This window comes from Corvus cornix, chromosome 18, assembly GCF_000738735.6.
Source record: "Corvus cornix cornix isolate S_Up_H32 chromosome 18, ASM73873v5, whole genome shotgun sequence".
NCBI lineage: Eukaryota > Metazoa > Chordata > Aves > Passeriformes > Corvidae > Corvus > Corvus cornix.
In genome coordinates this window covers 2,904,529-2,931,368 of record NC_046347.1, presented here as the reverse complement: position 1 = coordinate 2,931,368, position 26,840 = coordinate 2,904,529, and the positions used below count along the sequence as shown (strand labels likewise).

Genomic DNA, 26,840 nt, shown 5'->3' with positions numbered 1-26,840 from the left:
CCACACAACTAGGAGTGGGGTTAATGAATTGTATCTAAACAAGATTATCAGAATAAATGTCGTGGATATGCACTTTATTGCCACTGCATTGAAAACACTTTCAGGAGTTGGGAGAGCTATAAAGCCAGTACAATATGATCATGATACAACTAAAATAGTACAAATAACAATAATACAAATATCAATAATACAAATAACAGTGAGGTTCTCCAGGTCACAGTACCCTGGGCTAGCCACAATATGTGAAATAAAAATCCAACGAGCACATTCAGTAAATTCAGAGTTATGCTCACGTTCAGAGGACCTAGGCAGGATTACTGCATAATTACCAAATTCTGCTTAGAGTCACCTATAGTCACTGTCCTGTGAGGTACAAAACTGCTCCACTGAAACACAGGAGTATTTCAGTCCCATGTCCGTCATGTGCAAACGCCAGGACTCTACACCCAGGCACTGACATGCCAGAACTTGCTCCAGCTTTTCACTCGTGGTTTTGAAACGCAATATTCAGGTAGAGGTGTTTCTTATTTTCATCACTTTAGGTTTTACATTTTCCCTTGCACATTTAAATGGAAAAGGAAGCGGGTGAGAGGAAAAAGTTTAAATGAGTTGGCAATAATTAAAACCAATACACTTTCTGCAGATGTGGTGTTTTTGAGTTTTTTAATCACTACAACTTCCTTTACCACAAACAATCTTCCTTATTCAAGAGGCAGCCTATGGGTCAGAACCCACCCCTTGTACTAAAGAGGAAATGAGGATGAAAAAATAATTGGTCTTCAATTTTATCCCAATATTTTCCATCCTTGTTTTTAAAAAAAGAGGAAATGAACAAAGACAGGCAAAAGCACAAACTCTCCACAAGGCAGTAGGCACTGGATGTGCAAACATACACAGGAGTTCTTCTTATAATGTATCATCTTTTAAGAAACTTTGTTATTGAAATAGGTATTAGAAAAATACACATTTTAGCATGAAAAACTCCACAGCTTTTCTGTACAAAAAAAATGCAACTTTCAAAGGTTATATAAAGTAGAGAACTTTATTCTGCACTCTGAGGAAGAACGTGCAGTGTTCTGTTTCATTTTAGAAATATGACAGAATGATGGAAACCTCCTTGAAGAGAATGTAATTAAGTACCTAGTGAAGCTTTAATCAGAAAGATCATAACATCTGATCCTAGATAGTGTTCTGTGAAAAGAAAGACTATCCAAATAACAAGCAGAATAGGGAGGATTATCTTTAGGGCACGACACCTTTTTCCCAAATATGCCTCTTTATGAGAGCCCACAGATGGAAAAATCCTAAATTTAAAAGCTAATAAGGGTTATTTACCTTATCCTGAATGTTTAGGAACAGCTTTAGTTAATCAAGACCACATCTTTTGTGTTAAGGAAAGGTAGATGTCACCTCTGCTGTCTCCAAACCCTACTTCAATTACTTTTATTGTAGTAATTTCGATGCAGTAATTTCCTTTAAGAAAGATTTCATGATCATCATTTAATGCAATCAAAAAGGAAAAATAAACTAAGGAAAAAGAAACTAAAGAAATATTTTTATGTGGTTAAAATCTTTCCAAAATTATATACTGCAGGAAGAAGGTAGTAAAATGTGTTTCCTCTCCCAATCATTTCCAAGGGAGGAAACTGTTCTTCAAAACATGACACCTGTGAGGTAATTTGCATTAGGTGTAAATATACAAAACACACCCTAGTGTATTTAAGGCATGTTTTAAAAGTTATAAAATATGTTGATAGTGCTGACTCCCCAAAGAAGCCTTTAGGTCAGATGAATATCCATTTCCACAGATGTTCTTATCTTGGAGCAATCCGTATTTATAGAACACCTGTTGAACATTCTACTTGACACTAGTTCAAGTCCAAAGTCCACAAAAGGATGTTACTGTTTATTTGCAGCACATAAAAAGAGAGTAATTAAAAACCAAGGAAGCCTGAATTTTCTTTAGTGAATTTATATGAAAAACAAGAAGTCAAGGTGGTGTAATCAGAATGAGCCCAGGTGAGCATCACAACACAGGAACATTTAAAAAGATGTTGTCACACATATGAATTCATGAAGTTTGAACACGACATTTTGGGAAAATCTTCAAGTAAATATCACTGAAGAGGTACCAATTTCTTTTGCCTGTAGCTCCACAAAGTCTGATTGGATTGTAATAGTTACCACCTCAGCAAAATGTCTGAACAGCAGGAGGAGGGAATCTTGATTTTCAAACATTTTATGCTTCAGACACAGTTTTAAAAATGAAATATGTTTACATGAATGAAATACATTACAATCAGACTTTCATGAATATCAAACTCCAGTAATCACAATTGTTTGATGGGGTTATGGGCATGTGGAGGCCATTTTAAACACAAATTTAATTACAAAGTCGTGTAAGTTTGGCTGTTTCCCATTTGGGCTATTTGGTTAAATGTAGAACAGACTCAGACTGACATCGTGACTTTGAAAATGCTCTGCGGTTTTTTTCAGAAATTCCAAATTAAAAAAAATCTGTAAGGAAGCTGCCTAATAAAAAGCAAAGACACAGCTGAATTCCAGCAGATCTGGATGATATACATGGAAAGGCCCAGTTACTGAAAATATAAGAATAATACTCTCACAATGTCAAAGAAAGAATTTCCATGTTCCTCAGTGCAAAAAAAGAAAAGGAATCGTATTTTTTCCTCTAAACATTCTCCACTGTCACCACTTCAGAACAAAACCTTCACACAACTGCTGCTTCAGTTTCTGCCCTCCATACCAAGAGAAGATTATTGAAATATTATAAATGACTTTTTAAAGCCTCTAATGACAATTTCCTGAAGTGAAAACTAAAAATGTTTTTATAAGTATCTTTATTGGATAGCCCTAATTCAGCGTTACATCTTCCACACGCTGGAGAAGAATGTAAAAGACTCTGTCGTTTGATAACAGTAAAAGGAAACTGACTATAAAAAAAATACTGCTGACCAGAAGAGTTAAGACTAGTTCATGAAAATATTTCTCTGGACATGTTTTTTTCCCCACATCAAAAATCAACTGATGTTGAACAATCAACAACTGCATGGAATATAATCTCATTTTCCCTTCTGTCTATACCAAAGACAGACCAGAGCCTCTTCAGATCTACTCAGCCCCTTTAGTGGAACAAATTCCTGCTAACAGGTTTATGCAAACCAATTTGATTTGTCATTCAAGACATGACAGTACTCAATTAATGTCTCTTCAATAGCTGTTGTAGGAATTAATTCTTGTATGAAAGCTAACCTCTACAGGCAGTGCTTGCTGAGACAGGCCTGGGCAGCACACTCTGATCTGTCTCAAACGTGCTGAGTAAGGGAGTCAGAGGGAGAGCTGTGCAAATTAACTGGGGAGAAAAAAAAGATTATTTAAGTTCTACACAAAGAAGACTTTAATCAACTTCACGTCCAAAATAAAAGCACTTATCAAAGGAAAATCTGCTAAGCTATATGCCACAACCAGAGGACAAAGCTTTTAAGGGGAGGTAGTAAAACCTGGACTTCAGAATTAAAGACACAGAATGAGAGAAGATCACCAACAACCTCGTTGCGCACAGGAAGGATGAAAATGAAATAGAGGTACAGAATGGAATTTAAATGGAGGACAGAGAGGTAATATTCAGCATTATGTAGTTACGCTTTATGGCAGTTTAATAAAACCTCACTTAGACTCACAGTCTTTCCACACCACAAAATTACAGAATCAGCTGGATCCGATCATTTTAGCCACAAGAAAATAATGATATCATTCAAGCTAGTGTTCTCTGTAAGGGAGGGAGGAAAAAACAGTCTTTTTAGCACGTGGCAAAAAGGTGTGACATGTCCCGACAAGCAGAACAGCACAGGGTACAGTGAGATGAGAAAAAAAAATTATCTATTAGATTATGAATTTCCAAAAAAAAAAAAAAAAAAGTTTCCAGACCAAAAAGAAAAAAAACAAAACCACCCCTTAACTTCTAAATGTAGTTAATTTGTGAAGTTCAGGAGGGGTGGGAGGGAAGCAGCCAATGTCTCTTAAAGAAAGGAGCAGCTCAGCTCTGATTCATCTGTGGATTTCTCCAATCCATTGGCCGATTGTGCAACTTTTGTTTCAGCTCTCCCAGGGCAGGTGAACAGGTCTGTGAGCCACCAGCCCAGGCATTGTTCAAGTTCACTCGATCCAATCAACTATCTCAGAGTCACATTAACCATCAAAGATATGCAGAATTCAGGCAGTTGGTTAACACAGGCAGATAATGCAATAGATAAAAATGGCTTTAGGCACTGCTGCTCTTGAGCTAAATCCAAGCTACAGAATATGCCAAAAATCTGCTTTAGAGATGCAAAATAGTGAGAATTGCTCATTGAAGAAATGCAAATGGTATATTCATGTTCTCTCACATGCCCAGGTATCCTACCTGTTTGAGACAGAGGATAGTAATTTCACAACAAATACAAAGGTATCCACTGTGACACTGGTACTGATTCACCTCCTGTTGAGCCAGTGAAAACAAGAGGAAATAATATTTCTATTGCCCACATTCTGACTCTGTTGTTTTCTCACTGAGGTGGGAGACCGTGAGGAAAAGTTTAGCTATGTTATAAGCTCTTTAATGTTACTCACAGTCTCCAAGATTGTTCTCAGATCCAGTGATTTTCCTTCAGCATGCCCAGAGCAGGGCCTTCTGGAAGCATCCAGCAACAAGACACCCAGGGAACAGATCTCTCTGGCATTCCTCTCTCTCCTTGAAAGAGAAAGCTTTGGGAGTTCTCAGAGGGTACTACTCTGTTGAAATTAAATAACAGAATAAATGTGAGGCAGAGTGAAAGACTGCACAGTGTGTGTGGTTTGGGAAATAACTTCCTGGGCTACTCCAAACTCAGAAATGCTGTTCCATAGAACACTAGTATGTACACAAGGTTGGATCTCCTCCAGAAGAACACAAGCCTATATAAAATAAGATATGAAGGCATGACTTTTTCAGAATTAAGGGGAATAGAATCTCAAATCTTCCCACTCATTAGCTGCCAACAAAGCATATATGTTTTGTGGTTGGTAAAGAAGCAACACCTGCCTTACTCTGGATAAATGGCATAGATGCAGCTTCTAGGGATAAAAACTAGAGTGAGAAATTTTAAGAAGAGTTGCGCATTCTCTGTTGACAAAGTCCTCCTTTTTCTGAGCAGAGCAGGGGCCATTTGAAGGCACCTTTGTGCACAGTGTAACGTGAGGGCACGTGGGCAATCAGTGCCAGAGGGATGGGAACCACTACATTATCAACAGCCAGTACAATGTCCCTGAGCTTCACAGCTGCTGAGAGTCAGGATTTGCATTGAGCCTTCTATTTCTTAAGCAGAATTTAAGAATTTGTAGTGTAAATACACAAAGTCTCAAAAATTTGTTTCTTCTGAGAGTGTCTATTTATAGAATTCATGCCAACAGGACTTAGAGATGATGTCAAATAGTCATCAGAGGACAAGGTGACAGCCGTCATGGAGAGCTGCTGTTAATAAAAAGCACAATGTATTAGTGATTTGTATTTTGAGAGTCAAAATCCTGCACTCTGAGAACATTTCCAAGGACAGAACAGTTCCACCCTGCAAGCCTTTTTTTAAAAGGAGTGTTCCAGATAAGAGCAGCTTAAGAGAATAGAAATTAACTTGCTCTTTAAAGCACAATTAAGTAGTCTATACAGGAAATGAGACACAAAGGCTGCTGCTGTTACTTCAGCTGTGTTCCAGTACCGGAGCCTGGGGCAAGCTTCTCGCTTTTTCAGAGATGGGGACACAGGTTTCTTTAAAGAATAACTTGTGGGGAAGATCCCAGAGGCATCTGGTATCTTTGGTTCTGCTGTTTAGTAACCAGGCTTCAAGTCAGAGTAAGGCAATTTGTATTTAAGAGTAACACAAAAGAGGAAGAACCTCAGGGATTAATTAGGACCTGGGAGATTTCTCTTGGTGGAGAAAGTTGGAGACTTTTCCTACCTGTAGATCTACAGTAACAACAACAGCAGACTGAAGCCAACAATATCAGGGCCCACTGGGAACACTGGTCTTCAAATCTGACTCCCAGTAACAACGAGCAGGACTAGGATAAGGAATAAAATTTCTGAAAGTATATTGAGACTACATAAAGTCAAAAATCCAGGTCAGAAGAAGTTGCAAAACAGTGGAAAGTGCAAGTCTGCAAATTAGAATTTCAGGAACAAACCAAAAAAGCTCACTGCTTCACAGGCATTTCTCAACCTTCTGCATTTTTTTTTTTTTTTTTTTTGCCCCTCCACCTACTGTGGTTTATCAGACTGATTGAAGCCAGGCCAGAACTTCAAATACAGAACAAAACTTCATTCAAACATCCCCAAACATCTTCCAAGGCCAGAAAATTGAATGGCATGATTATTCTGAGGACAGCAGAGAGATCATTCTTTTAAGAACAGAAGTCCACCTGGACACTGGTCAGTAGATTTGTGCCCAGGTCAACTTTTCTCAAAGCTGTGTCAGAACTATTGAGGGGCTCTGGAGCAAACTGATCTATTTGCTCACCAGAAACAGCTGGATATGTTCCCCTTTCCCCTTCAGGCCTTTGAATTAAGAATTCTGTAAGACCCAACATGAACCCAAGAAGGTTGTACCCCACACAGGCATTCCACATATTTTCTATACCTATAACATGGAAAATGTGCTGGGTCTAGTGGAAATACAGTTAATTTTGCCCACGACAGCCCTCCCAGTGCTGTGTGCTGGTAACACACCAGGTCTGGCTCCTGCTCCCACAGCACCAAGGCTGTGTCTCCAACATTCCTGCTCTCCAGGACGCTGGGGTGGGCAAGGGCTTGGGGTGGCACTAAGGGCAGCTGATCCAAACTGACCAAAGGTCTACTCCTTTGCTTTTAGTAAATTACCTTTATCTTGACCCACGAGTTCTTTCACCTTCTCTTTCTCCCACCACCCTGTCCTTCTGAGCAGTGACAGCAGCCAGCCAAGGCCAGGCCACCACAAGCACCACAGTGAAACAGGACCATAAATTTACATGAATTTAGAGCATAGCACCAACAAGCTTGTGTTGCTTAGAACAGATCACAAAGACCCTTCAGTCTACTCAGGTCCTCTTTATTTCTTGTTTGATTGTCATTTAATAGTTCATACTGGAAGTTGTTGGGCACTGAAGGATAACAGAATATAAACAAAACAGTTCAAGTGTTTTCTAAAAAGACTACAGACTGTTTAGCTGAATTGAGTCTCTTTTAAAAAGTCTTAGTTTACATCTATAGAAGCCATATAAGCAAGAAATATGATAGCTCTTAGCACTAATTTCCATAAAACAAGCATACTGGATCAACTTGCCTTTCTGGTTTTTGGCTTCTGACTACAGAATTACATTACCTGATTGATATCAGAACAAAAACAACTTTCCATTTATCATTTTATTGTGTTTGTAATGCGAGGTGGGTTAACTGCTACTCAGGTACTATTAAAGCTATAATTTAATAAATTACATTGTAAGGATGATCAGATTTCAGAAGAGCCCTAGTACAGGTGGTGTGATGAGCAGGTACACATCCCAGCACTAAGCAGCAGGTTGTTTGGCAGACATTCCTCAGCTAAAAAGACTGCAATCATCTCTACTTTGAAGCAAGTGTGTTTTGGAGGAAAAGTTCAAAAGGTGTTTAGCTGACAGAGAGCAATAATCCTAAAATTGTGTGTTTTCTTCAGACACCTGCAGGAAACACCTTTGTGACAGACCAAGTCAATCGACCTTTCCTTTCCAGAAACCTCTTGCACATTGAAATAACTATCACAAGAAAAAATGTCAGAGATGTGAAAACAACAAGGCTGATTTTGCTGAATGTTGCTGATAGGAATACAAACTCAGTTTTCGTGTTTATAAAGGAATATCTTTGTCAATAGTATTGACAAATTAACTGGCATAACAAGTTATTTATATATAATCTTTGGATAAGTAGAACACATGCACAAACTCTCTCTAAAGAATACTGACCCTAATCACAGAAAATCATATAAAACCCAAATCATACAGATCAGAGAAAAACTCTCTCACAGAATATTCCTGACAGTTTATTTCACAGGAATAAAGAATGGAATTCTAATGATGTTTTCTTTTGCAGGCAGGCAGAGAGAGAAACATCAGCTGAACTGTAGGCCAGTTCATCAGTGGCAACAACCCATACATTCCCTATGGTTTACAGTTTTTTAATTATTAAAAGCAGATAAACCAGAACTGTAGCCAATCCTTTGCAGCTTTTTCACATGACTTAGAAGGGCTACATAAAAAAGCCATTCTCCTTTAGCTTACAGACATTAACCAAACCTATATACTTATTTGCAAAAGAGTATCAACTGTTGTAATGAGATCTGGTTTTCTGAACAGAGAAAATAACAGGAAGAAAAGAAGTTCAATCAAAGCTCCTATTCAGTGCAAGGATTAAAAATAAAGGAAAAGAATACACTGGTTATTGCTTTGCCTCCACCAGCCCCACTGTGAAATTTTCATATCCTTTTAAAGATGTATCCGGAACTCTGTCAAAGAAAAACCCAGAAATACACACAAGAAAAAAGTACTCACACTGTTTGGGTGTTGAATGGCAACTTCGTGCTGCAGCCTAACCCGCTGTGGCATCATCACATCATCCTGGAATAAATAGCACACTGTTACTGAACATAAAAAGGGTCACAGTACAGTACTGACACGCATTAGAATATGTTGCTAAATTAACATCATTTTACTGGCTTGCAGTCAGAAATGCAAATGGAACAGATATTAAGAGACTTCACACTTTTTGTGGATTAAACTCGAAGCTGTTCGAGCTGGAAGTGATCAAAACTACTACGTGACAACGGTGCTGTGATCTCAACACACATCCACAGGCACCCACACACTTAATGGTTATTTCTCAAGACACTCAGCAACTCTTTCACAACTCCCAGAGCAGCACTGGCAGTGTAAGGACAAGGAACTAACCTCAGCTAAAGCCATGAGATCTGAGACATAGCAACATGAGGAAATGTTTTCTGCAGTCTGGCTGTACCTTGTTCCACTGAAAATGAAAAGCCTTTGGTCTCTAGATCTAAAAATATGTCATATTTCATGAGCACAAAATCTAGTACTTGTGAAATGATAAAATTCTAAGAAAAAGGGAAAAAGGGAAGTACGCACACTCATAAAATGCATTAGCATTGACACTGGCTTTAAAACACACCACCTAGACTTAAATTTCATGTTAATACTTCTTTCATGTGTAGCACAAAAATCTGTTTTATTTACATACAAAAAGATAGGTTGTTTTGTGAAGAGTCAGTAACTTTGCTATCCTGCCTTGAACTGTGAGGAGAGATTCCTTTCAAAATGGTATTTTTTTCTGTTCAAAATTAAATCCTTCCTAGACTGTGATTTTACATTCTATAGAAACTGCAGCACAATTTTTCTTCCCTAAATTTAGTACCCTGAGGTTTCTACCTATATTCTTTTCCATGTTGGTGCCATATTTCCTCCCTCTTAAAGAATCAGTCTTTTTTAGATGCTGGTTAAAGCTGACACAGCCTATTTCTTCTCAGAGTATTTCCAAATAAACTTATCAGGCAAACACAATTCAAAGGAGCCCTGAATTCCTGTTCTACAGACATTCTTTTAACAGTTCCTCGCACTGAAATAATTCTCAGATTCCTATTAAAGCACAAACCCTTAATATTGAATTTCCAACAACTTTCACATTAAAACTTCCCATCAAGTCAACAGCATCAAAAAATATATTGGTGCTTAAATATCTACAGCTTGAAGAGTTGAATGACCTTGCTATAAAGGTGCCACTATAGTTTTATCAAAACAATGCATGATAAAAAAAGTTTCAGAAGTAGATCCAACTGCTTAATACAATTCAAGGTTAAAGATAAAGAAAAATAATAATAAAACTGACCCTTAATCACACAAGTTTATAAAAGACGGGAGGACTATGTTGTCAAAAGCATTCTTCTGTATTTTGCATTTAGGATATATTTAGTACTAAGCATGACAGCTGTTAGTGATTTTCAAAGCCAACAGAGTGAAAATACTCCTTCTGATTTCTCATGACTGACTTCAAAACTACAATGATATTATTTACCATCTAATTTGCTTTATCAATAAGGCACCAGAATTCCAGTATCAAGCAAGTGTTCCAATAAAACCTTTACCCTATTTCCCACAAGAAGAACCATAATCCTATTTCTTCATGCCAAATACAGAGCTGATTTTTGTAAATTAAAACCTGGTTTTCAAACAAGCAATAGCAGATATATTTTAACTGAACTTTGTTCACTCTTTTACAAGTTGCTAAGGATCCTTAGATATCTTCCTGTTAAATAAATAAAAAAAAGAAAAAGAAATCCCCTAAAAAGCCAGGAATTTCAATGCTTAGAACAATGTCACCCTCATCTTTTACAGATACAACATATGCTCTTGTGCTAAAAGATCTCACTGTTCATGATCCCACACAACAGAGAGAACTCTTACATTCATGAAGATGAAAAATAATATACTTGATTTAAAAAGGTTAAATCAGCATGGAAAGTATTCAAACCAAATTAAAATAACCTATGCACCAAAGAGGTCGATGTCATGTTTTCATAACCACACAATTCGACAGGAATGGCCTCGTTCCCCTAAGAAAACACTGTGTCATTTTGATGCTATTGGCAAAACTCACACATCTACAGATCTGGGGCTTAGGCTATCAGAGAGCATCAGTATTCTGTAAACTCCAGCTAAAGAGGGGGCACTGTAACCACAAAAACTTCTAAATGCCTCTTTTTATTAATACAGCTTTGTTCTCTAATGCTGGAAAACTCTATGAACTCTTACCCTGGATGACCTTTATTTCTTTTAATAATTCTGTCTCATTTTTTTATTAACAGCTTTACACAGACACTGCACTTGCTCTGTTGCATTGCTCTGTGAGACCTTCTGAGTTCGTGGAAGGAGAAAGAAAGAAGGGGGGAAAAAAACCAAATATAACAGTCTAGGACATAATCCCAAATACAATAATAAAGCAGTTGGGTGATGAGGAAGAACAGCACAAAATATAAATCACAGCCCAGACAAAGCTGAGACCCAACCATCATTCAGCTTTCTTGGATTCAGGTTGCTACAAGAAAGGTAACTGCAAAATCCCAACTTCAACAGATTCTTCACTATTGATGACTGGAAAGGTAACCATGAAGTAGAAACCAGAATGTATTTATAGTGAAATAATCTTAAGGAACCTGGATGGATTTAAGACCAGTATTTAAAAACCAAAATGATTATATTACAAATTAAGGGCACCTTAAAAAAATGTTCAGCTTCAGAGGCCACTGATGGGAGTGAAAGGCCCAACCATGCACTGTACTGGCAAGCTGTTATGGAATTTTAGCAACACAGTTATTAAACAAGGTGGTAAAACATTTTACCCAACTGTACATTATGCAATCACAAATTTTCTATCAAAGCTGTTGCACTTATGATATTGAACTCAGCAAATGTGTTGCCAGACTTCAAGTTCTACAGGCAGAGTTTGGTCTTTTTTTTTTTTTTTTTTTTTTTTTTTTTTTTTTTGCTTAAAACCGAGAACAAAACCTCAGCAATCAGACAAACACTTCCCAAATTATATGTAACTCAATTCAGACATAAAAAGAAAAAAGGGCCTGTACCAAAAAGGGAAGTATATTTAGTTGGTTTCTGTCTCCTAGGTGAGAGTAGGCAAAATAACAATAATAGCAGTGCCTTACACTGAAAAATAATTTTAATAAAACAGAAGTTTTCAATGAAATCCAATTTTCTCTGTTCACATGGAAGTCTCTAAAGGTTGTCCCCTAGCAGATATACAGCAGACAGGATGAAGGGACATTTCCCCCAAGGAAAGAGTGGGCAAGATAAAAGAAATTTAAAATAAATTCTATATAAATGCATGCTTTCCCTAATCATATATTTGGAATACAACAGCTGGGCTGTGTGGACCACACTGGGCTCCACAGTTGTAACTTCATCATTTTCCCTTAAAAGTCGGTGTTTCTGCACTTCAGAAAGTAAAATAAAATCTACAACTCAATGCACAATACACATCTACTTTTTGCAACCAAAGGACAAGTTCACAGAAAACAAATCATTAATTATAGCTCAGTATTGAGGTGCTTTCTCAAGCTCACATTACAGACTCAACATCTCCAACTTTTCCAAAGTCCTTCATATTTGGCTGCTCAAAACAGAAAAAATGGATTGAGAGCTGACACCCTCCACCCCCGTAACAACAGCACCTTCCCTCCATTACAGCTTTTACATGCAAAATACACCCAGTAGCAACACCAGCAGGAACGTTTCACTCACTGAGCAACAATATGGCATCTCCAACATCTTTCAATTCATCAAATGCTCCATTCACTTATCCCACACCTGCTCAGACTAAAGGGAAAAAAAAAAAAATCTTTCTTTGCTATTGTTCAGTCCAACTCCTTGAACCAGGGAAGTGAAATGCCTGGGACCTCCAAAAACCGGCCTATCAACAGCTCTTCTGAAGGAAATACTCTGATCCCAGGCACTTCTCCAGTGGCTGGTTTTTGAAGCAGCCCCACACTATCAAGCTCATTAGAGCCAGGCACTCAAATGGCACCCACAAATCACCTGAGACTAATGATCTGTCAGTACTTGCAAGATCATAGGAAAAGCCACTACATTTCTGTTTCTACTCCCAAATTAAAATGAGAAAAAAGGGCACAACAAAGAAAACACTTCAAATTTAAGAAGCTGACTTCATTGAGCACCTTTCTTTTGTTGAGCATAGCAACAAACATGGAAAGATCTATGTGGCGTTCTTGTGAGCCTCACAATCTTTTCATGGAAGCTCCCACCTTGGTGCATTTATTCAAGAAATGCAGACACATGCCTTTCCACATCTTGCTTTTCAGTGGTCACTGGAGATCACCTTTGATTTTTCTCACAATTAGATCACTGAAAAAAATGTTGTGTTGGCAGTCAAGCAAAGCAGGTAACTCACAAGGTATTCAGTAGCAAAGCCAGTAAACTCAGACAAGAGGAAAAGCTTCACCAGCAATTCCAAAAGCCCTCCTTAATTACTAAACTGATGAAGACACATGTTGGGAGAGGTTATGGCAACCAGATTCTGAAGGTTTGCTTCTTCATTTATGAAACAGAAAAATAACATTTCATACCAGACAGAGGCATTTAATCTGGTCTTAATGCAAGCACATCTTTACAAAACAATGATAGGAATGATGCCTTCAAGCACTCATATTTTAAATTTTTGGGGCTCATTAGTGATTAGGAAACATGGACAACTCTTCTGGTAATGGAGTTCACCACTACATCCACACGCCTGCTATTGGAGTAACAGTTTATTTCAGGTTTTGAATCAGAGGATGAAGTTCCCAAGGAAGAGTATGTTAAACAACAAAAAAAAGGAAATCCATGAAGTCTGATCACATCTTCATTTCCTAAGAAATACAGATGTCAATTTGAAAGAAAGGAGGAATATTTCAGAAGTTTATTACTGCCTGTAATGTATAATGGCAGCTAAGAGGAAATCCATGCTTCCAAACCCAGGAAGTTACAGAGGCTGGAAAAACAAGTTGTTTATAACTCAACGTGCCTGACACACCTACCACATCTGGCTAGTGAAGGTCCAAGCACCTTCCTCCAAGGCCTTTAGCAATACCCTCAGCGAGGTGGGTTCCAACTTGAACCTCAAGGAACACATGCAATTTCACAGCAATTAAGAATCACCATTCCCAACTAAAATCATACAGACCAAAAGGCACAGGTCAGCAGCTGCCGATTCCATCACGGGAATGACAAATCTGGTGTGGTTCACCCTCATTTTTGGTGAATAAAACTTATCTGTGTCCCCACGGCATTTTTGACTATTAGCAAGCAGTGACACAGTAGCAACATGGTTTAGAGTCACGTCTCTGAGCTGCCTGAGAATCTCTGAAATCATGATACACTGCCAAGGGAGCCTTTCAAAGGATTAAAGCAAGCATGTCAAGGACTCGAGTGAATATGACTGGGTTTGAAACATTGCAGGTCAAAAAAGGACCCATTTTTATGTTCCTTCTTTAACAGTCAGGAGCTCTCCAACAACACACTGAATAAACCTGAAATAATTGGAAACTACACAGATGATTAGGATGAAATGAAAGCATGATCCTTTTTAAAGAAATACAGTTTCAGACAAGTAGAGGCATGTTTGTGTGCATGTCAATGAAAACAGCAGTTCAAAGCAGAATTTTTAGTGAAAGAGTTCTGCTGTGCTACAACTGGGTAAATGCTTCTAACAAAGATGGCACCACCCCAGAGAACTGACAAACTACAGCTACACTACAATGAAACTGGTAAATAAAGTCATAACTGGAGACAATTTGAAGAAGAAAAGCTAACAGTGAAATGTATTTGCAAAATTAGCTCTCATTTTCCCATACTATAAATGTTATATGTGAAAAACGTGTTAAGTATCTTCAATTTTTCAACTTGTTTTCCCACGGGGGAAAAAATGCCTCACTAGCTTGGAGGTGAAATCTGTAACAACAATCAGAGTAAAAAAAACTCCACAATAGCTGCTAGTCAAACAGCTGCCACTTCATACTCGAAAAGGCTGATCAAATTCTGACAGTTCTGAGATCTGTAACCTTTTTTTTTCTACATTTCTTCCCAGTTTGTTGTCCTCACAAATCTGTGTTGAGAGACATAACACGAGCAGCTTGACTCCAGCTGGAATGGCAAGCAAAAACAGTCTTGCTGGAAACAGTACTTCCAAAGATGCTCCCAAATATGCTCATCCATTCATTTCACTCAGAGAAGACAAAGGAATGCACTAAAAGCCACGGGTGTATTTCTCCACCAGTTAGTAATGTGCACAAACTACAGCATCAGCCCCACTCCTCCCCACATCCACCTGTAGCAAACCCGAAATTGTGGCTGCACTTCTGAAGGTCAATTCCTTGGCATTAGCGCAGCACATTCCAAAAGGCTGATATCAACATTCCTTCCTAGAGAGCTGGATACTGGATTGGTGACTGAAATGAAGAAGGTAGGTGGTGTGTGGAAGCAGAGCTGCTAAACAGCTGGCAACATCTGTGTTCCAGCTATTATCACACAACATTTACTAACTACAGACAAAACACTGAGCAACTTTTGGGCTTGGGGCCGTTTCCACATCCATTTTATTTTCTCTGATCTGTTTACAGCAAAACATGGTAGTCACAAGGAGAGACAGTAGAAAATACATTTAAGTAATGCCAGTCATTTAATATTTCTTTTGTAGCAAGATTAGGCTTCTGGTAGTCCAGAATGCCTCTGTTTTGAAGAAGGAATAGAAATGCATAGAACAGAATATCTTGGTAACTTCTCCTCAGCTTATCCACACTGGAAATCATAAAATCCTCAACTCATATCAAGTAATTCTTGCTAATATTAAATATAAACTTATGCTAATGATAACACTGCAGAAATACAGTATCATTACCAGTTATATTACTTAATAATTTTAATTTGCTTCCCTGATGTTTTGTTTTCCTGCAATGGTTAGTCAGCCAAGAGAAACAACACAGCAGCATGAAGATGTATAATATATAGTAAATAACAAATTGAGAATTCTGAAGAATCCCTGCAAAAATATGAATTAAGTTCATTTAGAGAACTTGATTTTCTAATTTACTGCTAATGATTTACAAACAACTAGATCTGTCTGGAGTGAAAAGAGAGACTAACCCACAATTTACTTCAGTATATCATGCTATACATATTTGAGACAGAAGGTATGAAGCTCCACGGGACAAGGGTAGATTAATTTCTCACTCATGTACACACGGACCCAGCAAACTTCATCCAACAGAGTCCCTAGAATGCAATGTGGGATCTGTCCAAGCCTGGAATACCCAAACTCTGCAAATCATAAGTAAGTTGTTTTTTTGGTTTTTTTTTTAAGATATGTAAACAGCATCACTGACTAACAAAATACCACAAAAATCACAAAATTTTAACATATGAACAAAAAAAATATTCTTCCATCTAGCCACAAAGCAAGTGGAGTGTGCAAACTGAAAGATTTCCCTAATTAAAACCCGAGAAAGGCTGTAGAGTTGACATCCCTGCTCTCACAACACTTTTTAACAAGCACAGACAATCATAATACTAAGTTGAATTTTATCTGAAAACCTACCCTGTCAGCAGCCAGTTCATCCTGTACTACCCTAACCCACAGTTCAGTTCCAATTCAGAGGGGGGGAAAAAAAAAAATCAATCTTCAGGTGAAATTACATGAGATCAGTGAGCCTTGAAGGTCCTGCTCTTCTTGCCTGCTCCCAGCACATGGCCCCACTCCTCAGCTCAGCTGGGCACCTTTGTGAAACCACTCCCTGCATATTCAGCTGCACAAAGAGAGATCCTTATCTTTGGGTTAGTGAGCTGAATGGCTTCACAGAAGATATCCAACAAAGGACAGGAAAAATAAAAATTCAAGATGGAAGGTGAGACCTCTCCTATTTTGCATCAAAAAGCCAGTAGATTAGCTCTTAGTTTCTCATCAGTACAGTTTTCTGAAGAATGTGGGAAAGAAAAATCCTGAAAACACCTGAATACCAACCTTGCCCAGCCTTGTTCACTACAGCTTGTGAAATCTGATATAATCAAAGAATGATGTAAGCCTTTCTACAGGTTGGAATACAACTTGACAGCCATAAATAGTAACCAGCACATTTAACAGCCAAACACCTTTAAGCAGCTTGTCTTTCAGCAAACCAACAACTCCATTAAAAAGGAAAGAATTACACTGACAAAACCAAGTTAGACAAAAAGCATGAACTTACTGAATCCAGAAAGCAGAGATAGGTTCCTGAGCTCTGAATCACTGCTTGATTTTTAGCAAATCCGACTGTTGAGAAAGCAAAGATAAAAATATGGGGAAGTTTTTGCTGTTGTATCTTTTAAAATCTTAATAAAGTGAGAAACAGATGAAAGAAAATACAAAAATCAGTATCACATAATGTATGCAATTTTTCCATATTTAAAGCAAGGTAATTTGTGAATATTTAAATAGGATGCTTATGTCAGTCATCTTCTCTGAGTACCAGAATTCTACAATTCTACAACTAGAATAAGACTACTTTCGCTAGCTCTCCAAAAAGACACAATATGTAATATAGATCTTGAAGAGGGCAGGATTTATATCCAGAACCTCAGCTTGTAGAATCACAGAATGGTTTGGGCTGGAAGGGACCTTTAAAGGTCATCTAGTCCAACTCCTTGCAAAGAGCAGATGCTGAAAACCCTTGGCTGTACATACATTCATCTTTTAAGTCCTAACAAATACCAACAAATCATAAAAGAGGCAGAGAAGGAACCAGAAACTGCTGTTCTTCCCATCAGGGGACCAAGTTATCAGAAGGACTCAAGGAAAGTTCTGTTCCTTGGTGCTTGTTAAGTATTAAGTTTGCAAATACAAAGCCTTCATGTGCCATTTATGTAATGGCATGTGTAATGCAGAGGGGAGCAAAAGCAGGCTTATTTATGAGATACATACACGGAGCACAAAAGGGGGCTTATTTATACCTTAACATTTTGTATCATCAGTGGGAGACCACACTGAAATGTCACTTCAGACAAATGACAACACTGGCATCTAGGGTCTCTTAGTTTCTGACCCCCTGACACTTGCTGAATCTTTTTACCAACCATTTATTTCAGGAGGCTGAACCAAAGAAGAAAATTTTTTTGTCACTTAATTTCTGAAGAAGATGACTGTTCTGGAGGATCAAACAAATGGCAGAACCAGAAAAATAGGAGCAGGAATCCACAGTTCAGGGTAAGGATAGGACTGCAGCAACCAGCAACAGGATGAACTCAGTTCACCACTGAAATACATCCACAAAGTAGGAGGGCTTACCTGGGGTCATTTCTGCAGGTAGACAAGGTGTACCTAGGAACATTCTCATCTCTGAGTTCTTGCCCTGGGCAGCATTATAAAAAAAGACCACGCTATACCCAGTGTTAGTCTGAAAAATGCTGTGTGAACTCCACTTGGTCACCTATGTAACACTTAAGCTTTCTTTGAAGTATTTATGGAACCAAGTCAGGGAATCCAGCAAGATCACCCTGACTTGCAAAACAAATGATGTGAAGACATGCAATACTGTAAGGTTTTTACTCTTTAGGGGGAAAACTGGAAATGTAAAGCCAAAAAATCTCACCATGAAGTGGAGCAGAATAATTTTAAATAACATTATCCATAAAGTTTCTGATTTTGCATTTGAAAAAAAGCAGAGTACTGTAACTCTCTTCTCTTTTTATGTGATACAAGTTTGCTCAGGAAACAAATTTAACTGGGCTCAAAGGTTCCCTTAGTTGTAATGCACGTGCTCCTTGGCTGTTTTGCTGAGCTGTCCAAGTACAGAAAAAGACTTATGGCTGCATTTCTTACTGCCTCCAAGGAACATTATGTCAACTACCACCAGAACACTGCTAATAAAGGCTCTTCCTTATAATTGTGTTATTTTTTCTTATGTACTTTAATCCTCACCTTAACTTCTTCGTCATGGGTTTTTAGGATTTATTATTTTACAGGGTATTTACATACCACCTTTTACTGATCTATGAATATCTAATCTCATATATACAGTAACTCTCAGTCTCCTTCCTACTGGCAGTAAAAAAGCAGCTGGCAAAGACAGGAGCTGCCACAGCAGCAGAGCTGGATCCTGGCATGAGCAGTTTTAGTGGGAAACAACTGATGGAAGTCAACAGGTCTGGACATGCCAAAGCAGCAAACCCCCAATTCTGTGGAGGGCCCTAGTAAAGCAAGAGATAAAAGAACAGCACAAAAAGGAGGACAGAATTAAATTTGCCCAACATCAAATACATCAGTACTATGAGAAGCCATACCAGCTGTAAAGCAGCCTGGAATTACATTTCAGTGCTGTCATTAACATACCCAAATATTTCAACAACCTTCAGGAGACAATGATGAGTTACACAGAATCACAAATGTAAGAAAAGAATGAAGGAGACGTAAAGGCAACTACAAGATGGCAATTATATTACTCCACGAACTCCATGAAATAGTTCAGATCTCATTTTCAAATAAACCACTTTAAATAAAATCAAGAAATATCTAGTATTTGTTATGAGAAAGAGTTAGAAAAGATTTCTTGCTGTGTTTAAGACAGAAACCATCCTGAAGTTTTCCATATACCAGATATCTTTTAGAGGAAAGACAAAGAAGAAAATACACATATTTTTTAAAATATTAAGAAGATAAATATAACTCCCCATAGAAGAAACTAGGTATTAAAAATTCTTTCACCACAACTAATTCTGTGTTTGGCATGAGTAAAAAAATTTCTTTAATATTACTCTGCTGAACAAAATGAAATGTTTGTGCCAGGTCCCTGAGTTTTGTAAGGCCTGCTTACTTGGTGAAAAGAGCCTGTTACCATAGTTACAGCCGTAAAAACTTAAGCCTCAGTGAGATATTAACATTCCTCACTCTTGGAAAGAAAAAGGTTTCCTTTTTTTAGGCAAGTGACCCTTTCTTTTTTCCTAGGTTCCCCCCTTTTCTTTTACATGTTAGAAAAGAATTAGAAATAAATCCTAATCTTGTGTAAATAGTTGAAGATGTGAAGCCTGACTAGTACATTGTTTCTGTACCAAAGCATCTTCTTTTAAAGGCAAGACTCCTTCCAGTTGTACCTAGTCCTTAACATAATAAAAGTAAATCACCAAAAGCAAACAAATACTATGGATTTCAAGTAACCTGCTTCTAAAATTTAACAGCCATGAAGTACAGATATCCTCGTTGTAATGGTGACCTGAGAGTGTCTTCCACATGAATAAGCCTGGGTTTGTTTTTTAGCAGAACTCTGCATTTCACACTATTATTTAAATAGTACTCAGCTGCCCCTCTCACCCCCAATTTATTAAAGATCTGTTCAGTTTCCAGCTACCCCAACACCAGCAAATGCATGCTAAACCAAAAAATAATCTGACCTATCCCTAATGGCACAGTGCAGTTCACAACTGGAATTCAGTTTTAGGTTCAGTTTCCCAAAGTGCAAAGGTGAACAGGTGTCAGAATTCTAATATAAAAAACCACCCTGCTTGTGTGTTCTGGCAAACCAAAAACTAGTTTATATACAATTGATACAACACTCTAGTAGGAACAAGACTTTAGACACAGCAAATGTTTATAAAAATGGAAAATATGTTACACAACACGATGTTATTAACAAAAAACCATTACTAACTATCTTAAGTATCAGAATTAACAACCTGTGGGATTATTGTTTGAGTTAAGAAATTGTAACCTACTTAGTTCCTTGATCATCAGCTCCGAAAAGAAGTCAGTTTTGAAAAGAGACTGATCACCCAATAGTGGAGGGGGGAGAAAAAAGAAGACAAAGTTACAGGATTACAAGTAATTCTTGACATTGCTCAGCTCCAGCTGTATCAGTTGCCCAAAAGAGAAAAATTCCCTCTAAAAACCTTGTCTGCCTTTTGTCATGAGCAGCCCAATAGCTCCAATATTAGAAGCTGCACTGTCCAAACACCACCAGTTCATGCTAGAGGTATTAAAATACTAAAAATATTTATAGTAAGGGTTATGCTGTGTTACTTCAGTATTGCTATGTCTGACAACTATTTAAAAACAGATGTAAAGCCTACAGTCAGGAGAAATGACAGTAAATAAAGCCAGGGGCCTATACCAGGTTGCAGATGAATTCAGTGCACAAACTCTCAATTTATTTGTGTGTTTCAACAGGGGATGAAAATTAAATTTTCTGAAACAGAACTGGGCTTTTGCATAAGAAGACCATTTTGAGGAGACTGTGATAAGCCCGAGTTTCTTTACACTTCAAACAGGACATTTAGTGAAAGAACAGAAACTGTCCAAATTTTGTGTTACAGTGTTTCCAAAGTGTGACTTTTAAGTGAGGTAACTTCAAAGTCACAAATTTGGAACCAGGGTTTTAACAATTCCTATGTGTCTACGCATTACAACAAAGTCCAGAATGACAGAAATTGGTTACACAGCTCCCCTAGGAAATGTGAGCCCACTGCTCCTCCTTTGCCCTGCTGTTCTTCCTCAGAACACAGACGTGGTCTCCCAACTTTACTGTCACTCAACAACAGCTTCTTCAAAATGCAACTGACTTTTATTCTATTTTTATATTTATTTCTTCTATATTTATTTACATTTATTATTTATTTATTTTATATTTATATTTTTTCATTATTCCATTTTAGATTTTAAGACGCTTCTGTGCTCAAACCCCCTAAACATAAACCAACCAAAGCAAGCAAAAGAAAAAAGAGATGTGTTTGTAATCTCCTGCAGTGGGTGCGATTCATATTAGCATGCAAATGAATAGGGGATCACATCATTCACCTGTCTGGCAGCTCACTGAACATATTAGTTTAGCCCTTTGAGTGAATACTTAGGACTTTAGTGAGAGATTTTAGCTCACATCAAAACTTCTGGAGCCTCTCTTTTGATGTGACCATTGAAGCAATATCAAAAACATATTTGTTTTCTATTTCAGGGTCTATTTTACTAGACTGAATGATATGCATTTACTTTAAAAATCTTTATGCAAGGAATTTTTATTTCTTTTTTTCTTAAAACCAGTCTCCTGAAGATAAATCAGATATCAGAAAGCCACAGTAAAACTGTAAGCATCAACAACATTGTGTATACTACAATTCAACAAAATTCTTTTGCTTTTGCAGAGTAGAGCACACAAGCACTAAGCCAAGTTCTTTCCTTGAACATATAAACAAATTCTGCAGAGCCCAAACCAACAGGGCCAAATTCAAACTGCAATGAGTTTTCAGAGCTCTAGAAAACAATGTTTTTTTTTTTTTTCCATTGCAGGGAGAATGGCTACAAAGACACTTTTCAACCTAAAAATCAGAAGGTGCCTGCAATAACAACCAAACTCTCACAAAATCACTATTAAGCTACATACCACCCCGAGGCTGAGAGGAATCATTGTTTCCAATGATTACTGAAACACCAATTTCTTCCAACTTGGTCTTCCATTTTTCAATTATTTCAGCTGAACCATCCTAGAAAAAATCATGACACAGATGCAGCTATTTTCATTTGTATGGTGAAATGAACCAAAAATTCTAGTCAAAGACGTATTTACATGGACAGTATTTTAAGGAAGGTCTGAAACGCACCTTACTGGCATCATTAAAAATTGACAGCTCCATGGTTCCTTTAAAATCTTGTTCCCAAACTGACTTTAAGCATTCATCCAACCAGCATTCACTGTTGTGAACAGGCACAATGATAGACTACAAAAAAAAGCAAAAAAAGATCCACATGCATGTCAGGAAGCATATTTTTGTTTACTTACAGCATATTTATTAAAAAGGAGAAGTACCACATCCTTCTGAAACTAACTTTCACCAAAAAATGCATCTTAAAATATAAAAGTAGACAAAGAACCTTTATTTTCATTATAAATATATTATTTGCTTTCTTCTCTATCAAGCCTCTTTTTAAATTATTTTAAGTTTTGCAAGATGGTTTTTGGCACAAGTCCAAGGAAACAAGAGAGACCACTGAACCAAACCCACTAATGAAACATCTGTACCATCACCATAACCTGTTTCTAGTGTTCCTGCATTTCTTAAGGCACTCCTCACTTCTGCCTTCCATTAAAACATCTTTCTCATCAATTCCCCTTCAAGCCTAATTGGAGATGCTCATACACACAGCTGGACCCTTGGGCTCTAGCCAAGTTTTTAAAAATTATTCCACCTACAGCTGCTCTAAAGCACATTAGAAGTTGACCTGTGATGCAGTTCCATACTCTGCCATTCCAACTGCAGCCTTTCCTCCTACAGCCTCTCGGTTCAGATGTACACAAAGCAGGAAAACATACCTGAAATATTTTAAAATTGGTTAGAAACCAGAGAGGGGGGCTTTATCTGTTCAGTTACCACTGTTCTAATTATCCCTAAAAAGCCAACACCCCCCAAAATTCTTTCAGTGTCTCAGAACACATTTCCTTCACAGAATGCAATGGCCTGAGAAAACAGCCCAGTGATGCACTGGCTGTGTTTGCAAAGGGAGAGCCCAAGTCTGTACCTGTTAAAATTACTTATAGATGGGGAACTTAAGGGCCTAAGTAACTCATAAAAAGTCTCATGGGACATTTCAAGAAGCCCCTAGAAACACAACTTAAACTCCTTATTATGTGGGGTAACCACAAACGCATGGTTGGAAGAAACAGAGGATTTATTCCTCTTGTGAGCAGGTGAGAATCCTAAGAAACAAAACACTGGGGTACTGAAATTGAATTATTCACGATTTAGTGACGTGTGAACACATGTACATCATGCAAATACACACAGGGGCACACATTAGAGGGGAGATTTTTGGATGCTGAAGGGTGCACACACAGGTACAACCCAGTCTTGTGTAGGGTACCATGATCAACAACATTTCACAGCCAAATAAAATAGCAAACATCTAAAACGAATGAACCTCCTGATTTTTGGCAGGATGATGGAACAGTTCTTAAACGAAGCAGGACAGAAGCTCTCTAAAATTTTAAGCAAAGCAGGCCTTTGACTTGTGTTTTAGAGAGACAAACAAATAAATAAAATAAGGAGAAACAAAAAAAAAAGCGAAACTGATTACCCAGTAATTACAACATACAGACAAAAAAAGATTATTTCAGAACTGTCTCAGATTAGTACTTTGAGACCAAAAAATAAGCAAAAATCTGAGATTCTGAAGTACTATATTCAATTTATATTCAAATATATTTTAATATTCTTTATGTGGACATAGCAATTAAAATATGATCTTACTCATTCATACCAATCAATCTAGCATATTCATTCAGGTAAAAAGGGTTCCACAATTCTTCCAATGACAATATAAACTTGTGCAGTTTTGCACATCCAGAAAAATCAGTTATTTTTCAATTTGTTTTCTGATTCACTTAGTAAAAATTTGACTAAGCCATCACCAACTAGCTTGCCATTGGCTGGAAAACTGGAACTTCTTTGCTTTTTTTCCGTTGTGTAGTCCTGTTTTAAGTCAGGACAGCAGAGCAAAACAGCAAGATGATGTTTGACCACCCTGTTTAGTTTGAACCGAAAGCAGAAAAAACCAGTACTTTAAGGGCAGCACATATAAAACAACCCATAAATACCTGATGGCACTGAGATGCTCTGAACTCAACTGCTCATAACATATTACCATGCTCCTGAACACATTGCTGTGAGCAAATTCTACTTCTACAGAACCACAACCACCATATAGAACTGGGCACCTGCCAAACTAAGGCCCAGAGCTGAATTGCTGATGATACTTCTGTGTAAAACCTGAAAAATTAACAAATCCACACAAATAACTGTACTCAGCAATAGGATTAACACCCCAGAGAATTGCCAATGTTGTATACTAGAGTTTTCTTAGGTTCCACCATTCTTGCTCAGCTTACTGGTTTTCTGTGTTTATTTTCAGTTTGGGGATAAATCAAAAATCTAGATTTTCATTTCTCCCCTAGCTCATCACTAGATTTATACCCTGGCTTAAGAGTTGCAACAGGGCAGTCATAAATTGGCCTTTAATGTTGTATGACTGTATCAGAATAATTCAATCTCCTTGGACCATTTAAAGAGGGGAAAACCACGAACCAGGGCACTATTTCACTTCCAGGTGCAGTCTCATAGCAAAAATACCAGCTGGCAGTAACCTCCAGAGACTGTGTCTGCTTCTTCTGTCCCAAAACAACATCAACTACAGCTCTGCCATTGCTGACAAACCCTCTCTCCAGGGACAAACAACAACCTTGCTAAGGCACAAGGGAGATCTAGAATTAGGTTTTCCAAGTGCCCTTTTGCTCCAGTTTATGCCAACTCCGACTTCCCAATCCCAGCACAGATGATTACTCCAGCTCTCCTTGCAGCAGCCCTTCGTGTGTTTGAAGACTGCCACCAGAACAGTAAACTACAGAAATATGCCTAAAGCTCTCTCAAAGTAATGTTGAGTATTTGGGACATAAATTGCAAACAACTAATGTGCTTTTGGCATTACAAGGTCATTTGAGTGACAACTGAATCTGAATTAATATTTCATTAGCGGAGGCTGGTTTGTAGCAACATCCAAGAGAGAGGAGTTTCATAGCCTATGAGCCAAATATGACTCTTGAAACAGAGCTGTGAATCAAACCTGAATTTGAGCATTGTCACCCTACCTGGTTTTCCCTGAACCCCACACATTCTAGACAAGTATTATATATATATGTCTATATTTTTATATCTGTGTTTATATATATATAGGCAGAGACAGAGATATATATGTTATATATTTAACTTTATTTATTTGTCTATGTGTATAATTTATACATACGTGCGCGTATATTAAAAATTATATATATAATACACATATACACACACACTATATATATATATATATGTACACACTATATATACACACACATAGGTGCGGGAAGTAACAAAGGCAGGAAGCGCTGTAGGAAGATTTCACGACTTTCTCTGCCAACCCCGTGTACCCGAACGAGCCCAGGCTGCCGTGCTGCAGGACCCGCCGGCACCGAGCCGGGGCAGAGCCCTCCGGGAGAGCCCCCGGGCCGGCCCCGGCCCCTCCCGAGCTGCCGGGTCCGCACACGGGCACCCCCGGCCCGGCCCCGCCTGCCACGTACCACCTGCACGGGGGGCTCGGGGCTGCGGCCGCCGGCCCCCGGCTCCGCCATCGCCGCCACTGCCGCCGCTCGGGGAGGAGCGGGAGGAACAACCACAGAGACGGAGGCGAGAGCGGCCGGAAGACGCCGCTCTGCCGGCCCCGGCCCCGGCCCCGGCCCCGGCCCCGGCCCCGGCCCCGGCCCCGGCCCCGGCCCCGGCCCCGGCCCCGGCCCCGGCCCCGGCCCCGGCCCCGGCCCCGGCCCCGGCCCCGGCCCCGGCCCCTGAGGAGACCCCCGGCGTGGGATTTGTACCCACTTGGGCACTCAGTGTTTGTTCTCCAGCTCGCTGAGCACCAGTTTGCTCCCAGGCTGGTGAGATGCCCCAGTTCCCTGCGACCCTGGGTCTCTCCCCGCGGCAGGGGAGCCCAGGGCAGGCAGAGCAGGGCTCCCGGGGAGTTGGCAGGCGGAGAACAGCCGGCTGCCCGTGCTGCACCAGGCTGGAAGAGACACCTGAACGGAAGATCACGCCATGAAAAGCCAGCGTCCACAAAGGAGACAGAGGAGTCCTGCGACTTTATTCCAATAAAGGGAGAGAGTCCACTGCGGCACATGCCTGCGGGCTTTTCTCTCTCTCGAGGTATTGGAGCAAAGGAGACAGAGGAGTCCTGCGACTTTATTCCAATAAAGGGAGAGAGTCCCCTGGGGCACATGCCTGCGGGCTTTTCTCTCTCAAGGTGTTGGAGGATGCAGCCTCCTTTTATCCTAAACTCCTGGCCGCATGCTGCTCTCTTCCTTTCCCCCTTGGCTGAGGTACTAGGAAGGTACAGCCTTCCCGAATCGCCTACCACATATTCCCCCCTGAAGCTGTCATTTTAGCCCAAAGTTCAGAAATTCGGGTTTGTGCAGACCCATTTGTCTGTTTCAAGCGGTCTGGGCTCTGTAGCAAACCTGCTGCTTGAAGTTAATAAAGACCTTAAGATCCATTTCAAGGGCGTTAACCCCCATACCCTCACCCAAAGAATTGTTTGTAAAGACATTAGTAGACATCTTCCCTCTCACACTGATTCCTCAATAGATGCTGCCTGCGCTTCCCCACCTGTTCTCTAAGATCAATCCTGCAAAGCAGTGTTA

General features: G+C 39.0%; 1 protein-coding gene across 7 annotated transcripts in view; it reads right to left on the bottom strand.

The window, feature by feature from the left end:
- B3GNTL1 (UDP-GlcNAc:betaGal beta-1,3-N-acetylglucosaminyltransferase like 1) overlaps window positions 1-25,808 on the bottom strand; it is a 107,063-nt gene extending 81,255 nt beyond the window's left edge. For 4 of the 7 annotated variants that reach the window (XM_039562000.1, XM_039561999.1, XM_039562003.1 and 1 more), the window contains exons 1-5: window positions 25,731-25,808; window positions 22,225-22,341; window positions 22,008-22,107; window positions 16,854-16,918; window positions 8,590-8,655 (exon numbers count right to left, since the gene is read on the bottom strand). In XM_039562000.1, coding sequence (XP_039417934.1) covers window positions 8,590-8,655; window positions 16,854-16,918; window positions 22,008-22,107; window positions 22,225-22,341; window positions 25,731-25,781 — 399 coding nt within the window. In that variant the 5' untranslated portion in view covers window positions 25,782-25,808. Of the gene's footprint in view, window positions 1-4,629; window positions 4,775-8,589; window positions 8,656-16,853; window positions 16,919-22,007; window positions 22,108-22,224; window positions 22,342-22,843; window positions 22,935-25,730 lie in introns of those variants that run through there. The other 3 variants (XM_039562001.1, XM_020585212.2, XM_019291943.3) reach the window with 3 other exon arrangements.
- Between the last annotated feature and the right edge of the window lie 1,032 nt (window positions 25,809-26,840).